General features: G+C 39.8%; 1 protein-coding gene across 3 annotated transcripts; it reads left to right on the top strand.

Moving 5' to 3' along the window:
• The first annotated feature begins 2,241 nt into the window (after positions 1-2,241).
• On the top strand, positions 2,242-9,982 carry LOC127630958 (zinc finger protein 131-like). 3 transcript variants are annotated; one of them, XM_052108864.1, is made up of 7 exons: positions 2,242-2,347; positions 4,427-4,589; positions 4,710-4,811; positions 4,913-5,057; positions 7,651-8,333; positions 8,613-8,743; positions 8,838-9,982. In XM_052108864.1, the coding sequence occupies exons 2-7, from the start codon at positions 4,457-4,459 to the stop codon at positions 9,360-9,362; spliced, it is 1,719 nt and encodes a 572-aa protein (XP_051964824.1). In that variant the 5' UTR covers positions 2,242-2,347; positions 4,427-4,456; the 3' UTR covers positions 9,363-9,982. The 3 variants fall into 3 exon arrangements, with proteins under 3 accessions (XP_051964824.1, XP_051964822.1, XP_051964825.1); XM_052108862.1 differs by lacking the exon at positions 2,242-2,347 and adding an exon at positions 2,362-2,746; XM_052108865.1 differs by lacking the exon at positions 2,242-2,347 and adding an exon at positions 2,362-2,746 and having other exon boundaries at positions 7,654-8,333.
• The last annotated feature ends 599 nt before the right edge of the window (positions 9,983-10,581 follow it).

Raw genomic sequence — 10,581 nt, forward strand, 5'->3', positions numbered from 1 at the left:
CTCCACACATAATCTCTACAGATCCTTCAAATTCAGAGGTCCATGTTGGTGGACTCTCCTCTTCAGTTCACCCCACAGGTTTTCTATGGGGTTCAGGTCAGGGGACTTGGATGTCCATGGCAGAACCTTGATTTTGTGGTCAGTGAACCAATTTTGTGTTGATTTTGCTGTTTGTTTTGGATCATTGTCCTGCTGGAAGATCCAACAAGAGCCCATTGTAAGCTTTCTGGCTGAGGCAGTTTTTATTTTTTTATCTGTTGGTATTTGATAGAGTTTGTGATGCCATGTATCCGAACAAGATGTCCAGGACCTCTGACAGAAAACAGCCCCACAACGTTAAAGATCCAGCACCACATTTAACCGTGGATATTGGGTACTTCATCTCTGTGAGCGCCAAACCCATCTCTTATATTTGCTGTCAAAAAGCTCTTTTTTTTGGTTTTGTTTCATCTGACCATATAACACAGTCACATTTGAAGTTCCAGTAGTGTCTGGCAAACTGAAGACACTTGAGTTTGTTGTTGGATGAGAGCAGAGGCTTTTTTTTCTTGAAACCCTCCCAAACAACTTGTGGTGAAGTAGATGATGTCTGATTGGTTTTTTAGGCTTTCTGACCCTAAGACCCAACTAATTTCTGCAACTGTGAACTCTTTGGCCACTTGAACCATCCTCCTCACTGTGCGTTGAGACAATATAGACACATGTCCTTTTCCAGGCCGATTCTTAAGATCTCCAGTTGATTGGAACATGTTATTTATTGCACTGATGGTGGAAATGGGCACTATCAATGCTTTGGCTATTTTCTTATATCCATGTGGCACGGGTGTCCGGGGTCGCGGCTGCGGCTGGAGCGGCCTCCTGGCTGAGGAGGCTCCGGATGGCGTGCCGGTCCTCTGCTTGAGCCCGCATGATTTCAAAAAAACGGCGATCCTGGTCTTGCCGGAGCTCAAGCAGGGATTGTTGGTGGCTCTGGTGGAGTGTCGCGAGGGACTGGAGGACTTCAGCCAGCTGGGAGGACTCTATGGGGCGACTCTGTTCCATTATTAATTCCCCCGGGTTTCGGCACCAGTGTGGAACTCTCACGGGAAGCAGGACAGGAAACGAAGGTTTCAACAAAAAAGGTAAGGCTTTAATGGCCGTATGTCTCACAATAATTTACACAGAAGTTCACACAAGACACAAGCGCACTGGGTTGGCTTGCACGGTCGTCTTCCCTCTGCTCTGAGGCTGCTGGCTTTTTAACCGCTCTCCTCGCTCTACTGCAATTAGAGACAGGTGTTAGTCATAATTTGGCCCAGGTGTGAGCGCCCTTACCGCTTCTCTCTCCCGGACGGGCGCTTGACCACGCCCCCGCTGCCACAATCCACTTCCCATTTTGTGAAGCTCAACAATGTTGTGCCTCACATCAGAACTATATTATTTTGTGTAACTCACTGTGATTGAAGATTAAGGGAATTTGGCTTGAGTGTTACCTCATATTTATACCCCTGTGAAACAGGAAGTCATGGCTAAACAATTTCATGTTTCTAGTCACCCAGCTGCACTAACAAATGTAAAATATTAATGGGAATATACTTCAGATATATTTTACTCATAAGAATTTCTATGTTTGCCAATAATTGAAACCAATGTGTTTTGGAGATATATTTATATTTTAAATATTTATTTAATAATGAGATATTTCCCCTCTATCAATTGTTTTTACTTGAACTAAAGGTTAATTTTTTTATTATTAATTTTTTTATGAATGATCAAAAGGATAAACGATGCAGTTTTTTTTCACAGCCTTTTTTTGCACAAATTTACCAAGGGTGCCAATATTTTTGGCCACTACCTCGCATGCTTGAATTAAATCTCAGTCGTGCACATAGGAGGGCAGTAGAGCGCTTTATCGGTCATGTAAATTCAATAATAATAATAGATGCTTCGGAAAAATCCCTAAAAAATGACATGACTGGGATGCTTACAGAAAATTTTATTATCTTTTATATTAAGCTTTTAGAGTATATAGTATGTAAAGTATATTAAGTTTAGGGTACATTTCTTAGGGTTTGTTGGCCTTTGTATCGGTTCCAAACAGCCGGTCAACCAACATTAATAAAATATAAACGTTTGAAACGTATCATTTACAAGTCAAGAAATCTCGTAGTTTGGCCGCGTTGCCCCAGTATAAGCACGATCTGTCATCTTCGCGCGATAAAACCCTTTAGTAGAGGCTTCTGGGAACTCGAGGCCAGAGCAGAAGCGACCGCCCTTTTCCGACGAGCGGAGGAAAAACAGCACATTGATCGCTACAGGCCTCCGACGCGTATAAACAACCGCACTAAACATCAGATCACCACCCGGGGTAAGTTTTCCGGGGCGTGATGTTCTCGGTGTCCCCTATTGTTTAAACGAAAATGAAAATGTCTGATTAAAAGTGCATTTTAATGCGCGATTTGATGACGTAACGACAATGCTCCAAAAACAAATGGCGAGTGCGTTACCTGCCACAGGCCTAGCTTGCAAGTAACTTGAACCTGATTGGCACACGATACAGCTTTTACCGTTTGTGCATGTCTGTTGGATCTCTGTACAGTACTGTCGGGCTGTTGGAATCCGTGGCTTTTGCAGCAGTTTATCTCGCACGGTGCAAAGCTGCACATCTTGCGTAGAGAATCTGCCTGCAGAAATGCGCGCTTATTCGGCATGCAGCTTACAAATGCCCGCTACTCTATGGATCTGCTGGAATAGGGGCCATTATAAAGTATGTTGGTCATTTTCTTAAACTATTCTCTATGTTCAAGGAAATATGCAATATGTCTCTGAGAGATGGTTCGATTGGCTTTCAAAATGCGTTGACAGCCAGCCAATTTAGCCCAATTCTTTGCTGCAGCGTAACGTTAAATATTTTTTCTGGTTTTTAAAAGTTAAGCTCAATCTACAGCATTTGTTGCATACTGTTGATAACCTCATAATAATAATAATAATAATAATCGTGCATAGTCTATATATAAAAAAGTAAAATCGCTGTTAAAGTAAGGGATTTACTATATAAGTGAACGGGGCTAGTCCATAAACATTAAAATACACACTGTTGAAAACAGTATACGCAAGATGTAAAAATAATACGTGCTGGCATGGTTTTAGTGTGATAAAATTGCTTTCTAAATGTAAAGTTATATCTAATATTACACCTTTGTTGTCATGACGACATTTCAAACAGAGTTTATTTAAATGTTTATGGACTGGCCACATTAATTTACACTGCCTGGCCAAAGAAAAAAGAAAACAAAAAGTCACCGTTTGGATTTAAGGCAGCGTTATGATCTGGGGTTTCTTCAGTTGGTCAGTTTTAGGCTCAGCAACATTATACGGCAATAAGATGAAATCAGCTGACTACCTGAATGTACTGAATGACCCAGGATATGCCATCAATGGATTGTTTATTCCATGACAGCATGGGTGTATTCCAGCATGAAAATTCCAAGATTCATCTGGTTCAAAATAGTGGTTCAGGGAGCATGAGGAATCATTTTCACACATGAATTGGCCACCACAGAGTCCTGACCTTGACCCCATTGAATATCTATGAGAATATCTATGAGACTACCACCCTGGAGTTTGAGTTCAAATCCAGGGCATGCTGAGTGACTCCAGCCACGTCTCCTAAGCAATCAAATTGGCCTGGTAGCTAGGGAGGGTAGAGTCACATGGGGTAACGTTGTGGTCACTATAATGTGGTTTGCTCTCGGTGGAGCACGTGGTGAGTTGTGTGTGGATGCAGCGGAAAGGCCTCCACACGCGCCAGGTGTCCGCGGTAACTCGCTCAACAAGCCACTTGATAAGATGCGCTGATTGACGTCTCAGACACGGAAGCAACTGAGATTTGTCCTCTCGGATTGAGGCGAGTCACTACACCACCACAAGGACTTGGAGTGGGCATTCCAAATTGGGGAGGAAAAGGAGAGCGAGAAAAAAACAAGATCTCGGCCGAAAATGAATGCAGCTCTGGATGGAAATAAATGTTTTGACATTGCATAAGGTTGTCGATACAATGCCACAACGAATGCATGCCGTCCAACGGAATATTAGAGTATGCTATTTTTTTTGGTCAGGCAATATACATTGTAAATGTCTTACTGTAACTATGATTTGTGCTTTTATATATAAGCATGGGAAGAGTCAATTATTTTTTGTGGTAATCAATGTTATGCCACAAATGCTGTTAATAAAGCCTAAATAGTTTTGATCCCTAAGTTTTGAAGCTTCTGATCTAGAGGAACTTTTATTTAGCCTGACGTCTGAGTCACATATATTTTTATTCCGATTATGCCAATATTTACAAGCTTGGATAATCTATATTGGGACATATATTAGATTCTATTTTACATTAGTCATATTTGGTAGTCTTATTTTCTTAATCCATAATTTTTTTTCCCTATAGGATTTGCATGAGCAAGGAAAGGGCTGAACCATGTCTGTTGATGGTGGTGTTGATTTTGATGACTGTGGGCACGAGTTTCCTGCCCATTATAAAGTCATGCTTGACAAACTGAATGAGCAACGACGGCTGGATCAGTTCACAGACATCACTCTCATTGTGGATGGTAAGATTACCAGTGTCTGGACATCTCACTCCAATGCCTTTCTGAGTTTAGCATTTTTATACAGTTAAATATACAATTGAAAAAACTGGATGTTGCTGATGATTGTGATTACTTTAACAGGACATCAGTTTAGGGCCCACAAAGCTGTACTTGCAGCCTGTAGTCAGTTTTTCCACAAGTTTTTCCAGGATTTCACTCAAGAGCCTCTAGTGGAGATTGAGGGTATGTAACAACGAATACAAGCATCTGTGGAATTACATAATTTAGGAATAAGTATAGGAAGAGTTTCCCCACTTAATCTTTATATCTGTTGTATTGAACAGGGGTAAGCAACTCTGCCTTCTGCCATCTGATGGAGTTCACTTACACGGCCACATTAGCTGTAAATGGTGAGGCAGAAGTCTGTGATGTCTGGAGAGCTGCAGAGTACCTTCAAATGCAGGAAGCAATCAAGGCCTTGAATAAAAGGTTACTTACATATGGTAGTTTTTGAAAGTTTACTTCTGCCTGATTTTATCTTAAAGGTTCAATACAAGTCAAGCTCAATCAACAGCATTTGTGGTATTATGTTGATGATAGGGCTGTGTCAATACAGTCAAATATCGATATACTGTATCACAATACTTTTTCTCATGATAATGTATTGATTCTTAGATCCATGTATCGTAATATATATAGTAATATTTTCAGTGCAGTCAGAGATGCTTCTAATAGGCACGAAAGAGATTGAAACTGATTCTGCAGCATTTGCTGTTTCTCTCACGGACATGCTGGACCTCTCTCACGCGTTTGTATCTAGGGCCGCACAAAAATACTGATTTTATACTTAATCTTCATTTGTGCGATCCCAGTGTCAATTTTTTAAATGCCAAGATCACTCTTTTTTTTTTTTGATCTGCAATCCCCTACAATCATATGTGCGTAAATACTTCCCATATGCTTAAAAAAAAAAATCTGTGACTTGCCACTGGCTGGTATTATTTTTTTATATTTACCTCACCAGTGTTTGAGTGGTGTAGTGGCGAAGAAGTTCAGCACCGAGATCTTTTCACTGTGTGCTGAGATTTAAAGTTTTGACTATTTATGAGTGATGTGAGTCCAAAGACTAGATCCAAGCAAACATTTGTCTCTTTTAATATAATTTTTTTTCTCTGCAGTCAGTTATTTATCAAAGCAACAAAAAGAACATTTAATTCTAATCACACATAGCCTGAATGATGTAAAGAAGAGATTTGACCAAACAAACATTACTGTCAAAGTCCCTGCTACATTTCTTAAAGAGACAGTACCATTTTAGCACTTGTTCTACATAATCAAATTAAATAATTTATGTAATAAATGGACTATATTTTCAAAAAAGCTAAAATGTCAGGCCTGGGTAGCTCAGCGAGTACTGACGCTGACTACCACAACTGGGGTCGTGAGTTTGAATCCAGGGTGTGCTGAGGGACTCCAGCCAGGTTTCCTAAGCTACTAAATTGGCCCGGTTGCTAGGGAGGGTAGAGTCACATGGAATAACCTCCTCGTTGTTGCTATAAAGTGGTTCTCTCTCTTGGTGGGGCGTGTGGTGAGTTGTGCATGGATGCCGCGGAGAATATCGTGAATATTGCCTCCACATGTGCTAGGTCTCCACGTTACCATGCTCAACAAGCCATGTGATATGATGTAAGGATTGACGGCTTCGAATGCGGAGGCAACAGATTCATCCTCCACCACCCGGATTGAGGCGAATCACTATGCCACCACGAGGACTTGGAGCACATTGGGAATTCCGAAAAGGGGAGAAAAAACAAAAAGAGAGACCTTATTCACGCTAGTGCTATCTTTGACAACGACAACGAGGCTGAAAGGGATATACTTTCCATATCTGATTTTCCACAACTCTGTGGAGTTGTTTGTATTCGGAATGTCCTTGAAAATATATTTTGTCAATGTTTTGCTGTGGAACACTTCGAAAACTTTTTAAACTGCAGTACAGCCCATTGAGGAGACTAAGTCTATGCCTCACAGCCACAATGTCATTCCCATTAAAAATCAAAGAAGGCGCTAGCGTGAATGAGGTCTACAAGGTAACTCGCTGAAAGATCATTTCTTTCATATTGTATGTAAACAAAATGGACATTATAACTGAAATATACCCAAATTAATTGAAATTAAAAGCAAGATCAAAATCGAATCATGATATCGTGATATATCGCTATATACCATATATATATATCGAATCGTGACGTGTATTGCTATATGTATCATATTGTGAGGTGGCTGGCAATACCCAGCCCAAATTGATTACCACAAAAAAAAATTATTAATCTTTTCTTTAAAAAGGCAAAAATCAAGGTTACAGTGAGGCACTTTCAATGAAAGTGAATGTGGCCAAGATTTGGAAGGTTTATAAAAGCACTTTAATTTTTCTGTAAATCTCATGTATTATTTGAGCTGTAATGTTGTTTTAAATCATAACTTTTTCAATCATTTTTGGTTTTACGGCATTACATCATCGTGGTAAAGAGGCACAAAGTCTATTTCTTGATCATTCACTCTCTCTGTTCCTATGTGGTTGAATGAGTTTCCAACCTCCACACAACCTCCATACTATCTCAGCAATCAAAAACAAACACATTTGTTCCGTGAGCACTAAACTAATCCACAGTTCCACACTAAATGCACTTACAAACAAAAGAAATTATAATTGAAAAAAATGATTTCTTCAGCACTAGTATCCATATTACTCCAACAACTTTTAGAACATAGCAGTGGGATACTGCAGATATTGTTGACTTTTGTATGTTACATTGCGTATGTTCCTTAGTTGTAAGTTGCTTTCGATGAAAGCATCTGCTAATTTTATAACAGAGTTGTAAAAGGAGGAAGTCAAAATGATTTGTTTTGTTGTAATCAATATTATGCCACAAATGCTGTCGATTGAACCCAGAATATTCCTTTAAAAGGATAGTTTGCCCAGAAATTAAAATGCTGTTATCGTTTAAGCACCTTCATATTATTCCAAACTATCCCATTAAATAATGCAACATTTTAACAATTTTCTATTTCTCCCATTCAGAAGGAATGGTACATCATCACTGGACTCATCCCAGGCCTTGGAAGGAAAGAGCAAGGCTAAGAAGAGGAAGATTGCAGAGACCTTCAATGTGATCACTGAGGCTCTTCCTTCGGTGGAATCAGTTGAAATTGAAGTAGAGGTTGGTGAGGAACAGATCGAGGTGGTGGAAAGTGGCCTGGTGGAAGTAGTAGATGCTGCCAGGAGTACCGAACCCTCCTCAGATGACTCAGCTTTGGCTTTGTTGGCCGACATCACCAGCAAGTACCAACAGGGAGAGCAGACACTCCATGTGGTGAAAAATGATGATGATGAGACGGTTGTTGTGGAGGAAGAGGCTGTGATAGCCTCCAAAACCCTTGAGAATATTGAAGTGGTAGAGGTCCAAATTTCTCAGCTTGACAACCTTTTCCGCTGTGACAAGTGCGACCGCTCTTTCAAACTTTATTACCATCTGAAACAGCACATGAAGACTCACACGGCTACCCCGGACAGGGGCTTCGTCTGTAGGCACTGTGGCAAAGCGTATGCCCGAGAAGGAGCTCTTAAGCAGCACCTGAATAATTACCATTATGAGGCAGAGGAGCAGTCCCGGAGGCAGAAGAAGAAAGTGCATGTCTGCGATTACTGTGAAAAGCAATTTGATCACTTTGGACACTTCAAAGAGCATTTGAGGAAGCACACAGGTGTGTGGTGAGCAATGGAGATATTATGAAGATGAAGATGTTGAAATGTTTTATGTTGAAATACTACTGTTTGTTTGAGCATCCCAACACAGCAACATCTGGAATGGCATGAGGGTGACTAAATGATGAGACAATATTCGTTTTTGGATTAACTATTCCTTTAAAAGTTATGCAGCTGTAGCACAAGCAAACGTCCATTTTTGACACATGAAATAATAATGCAAGTTGAAAGTTTCTTCATATCTTAACTATCAATCTTAACTATCAATGTTTGTATAGGTGAAAAACCCTTTGAATGTCCAGAATGCCATGAACGTTTCGCAAGGAACAGTACACTGAAGTGCCACATGTCGGCCTGTCAAAATGGCTCTGGAGCCAAAAAAGGGCGAAAGAAGCTCTATGAATGTCAGGTAGGTTTGCACCAATAGCAGTATGGTAGTTTCCAAAAATACACTTCTATTGTACCTTCTTGATATTAATTTGTTTGTCTCTCTGGCTCTTTAGGTCTGTAGTAGTGTGTTTAACAGTTGGGAGCAGTTCAAGGATCACTTGGTCACCCACACGGGTGAGAAACCCAACCACTGTACCATTTGTGATCAGTGGTTCACACAACCCAAAGACCTACAAACTCATCTACAAGATCTCCATGGCCTACAGGAGAAGGTTATTGTCACAGAGGAATTAATGATTTCTGACCCAGCAATTGTTTTAGCAATGGCAGATGTGGAGGACGGAGAGGAGAGGGTTATTCTGGAGGATGGGATGAGTGTGGAGCATGTTACAGTGGAACCAGTAGACGTTGTTGCTGTTGAGGAGACTATTGTGGTAGAGGAAGGGATGCAGCTACAGCCTTCTCCATCATTGGTTGGAGTGGAAGATACAGTGGTTTTACAAGTAGACGGCGAGAGATTGAAAGAACAAGCAATAGAAATTCAAATAGAACATGTGACTGTAGCCGAGCCAGCGGACTCTGAAGGTCAACAAGCGGCTGTGGACAGTTTGACTGAAGAAAAGATTGCAAATGTATGAAAGACATTTACTGCTCATTGACTCTTTGAGAATGGAATGGGGAGATGAAACTGGCCTTTTCTCCTTTCCCACCCTCTTATTATAATTCAATAATAGATGTAGAATGGCATTTGGTCAGTGTGGTGTCATCCAGCTGAAGTTGGTTCACCTGCGTTTTTGGGTTGTTGTTTTTTTCAGCTTTGCTCTTTGCCTCAGACAGCTCGCCAAGAAAGCTCTTTTACTCAAGTCTGTCATTTGACAGCATGGCCGATATGAATTTTATCACAGGTTTAGTCATGCTTTAATGTGCATTGTGGTTAAGATCAGTTGAAAGAGGTGTAATTAATTTCAAGAATATTGCACATCGCTTCGTCTGTTTATAAGATATTTCATTTTTTTAAGTTATCTTAAGGATGTACAGTGTGTTTATAGTGTGTTAGAAGCTTATTTTTGTAAAAGAATAAAAGGGCAAAATGTGTCCCCAAATCATCCAGCTATTCTGGCTTGTTTCGAACCTTTCTCATTCAGTCAGTGCCCATTTACAAGGGTATTCTTTCTGATGTTTCACTTTCAGTCAGAAGCAGGAAGTCTTGAATGTACGTGCTTGCTATTGAGCTGTAAAGAGCAATAAAATATTGTATGAAATGTTTGTGTCACCACCTTAGATTTTCTTAATTATAAAGCTTATGTTTAGTTCAGTAGTGCCATTTAATGTGAACTTGAATGTGAACGTCAAGAACCAAGTGCACTGTCAGCCATGGATTAAAAGGTCACTAGTGCTCCATCGTTTGCAGAATGCTGGTGGTACCATTTACATTTGTAAAATTGATACTTAGAAAATCAATCCTGTTTTTAATCGACTTGCCGGTTTAAATAAGGTTAAAAGAATATTACAGATTCAATACAAGTTAAGCTCAATCGACAGCATTTGTGACAATGTTGATTATAACAAAAATGTATTTTGAATCGTCCATTCTTTTCTTTACAAAATAAAAATTGAGTGTACATTGAGGCACTTACAATGGAGCTGGGGGCCAATTTTTGGAGGGTTTAGAAATGTGAAGCTTATAAATTTATAAAAGCACTTACATTAATTCTTCTATTAAAACTCATGTATTAATTTAGCTGCAAGTTGTTTAAATTGCCATTTTCACTATAATTCATTATAGGGTTTGTTGACATATATGAAAATATACTATAACTTTACAAAGAAAAGGTTAGTAAGTGAGTTTATTACTCT

Source organism: Xyrauchen texanus, chromosome 37 (genome assembly GCF_025860055.1).
Source record: "Xyrauchen texanus isolate HMW12.3.18 chromosome 37, RBS_HiC_50CHRs, whole genome shotgun sequence".
In the NCBI taxonomy this organism is placed as follows: domain Eukaryota; kingdom Metazoa; phylum Chordata; class Actinopteri; order Cypriniformes; family Catostomidae; genus Xyrauchen; species Xyrauchen texanus.

What these genes read in the sequence shown, in the direction of transcription:
- LOC127630958 (XM_052108864.1), top strand. Translation starts at nt 4,457, where the DNA reads ATGTCTGTTGATGGTGGTGTTGATTTTGATGACTGTGGGCACGAGTTT. An exon ending in GCCTCTAGTGGAGATTGAGG is followed by an intron (nt 4,812 to 4,912) that starts GTATGTAACAAC and finishes TGTATTGAACAG; the next exon opens with GGGTAAGCAACTCTGCCTTC. An exon ending in AGAAGCTCTATGAATGTCAG is followed by an intron (nt 8,744 to 8,837) that starts GTAGGTTTGCAC and finishes CTGGCTCTTTAG; the next exon opens with GTCTGTAGTAGTGTGTTTAA.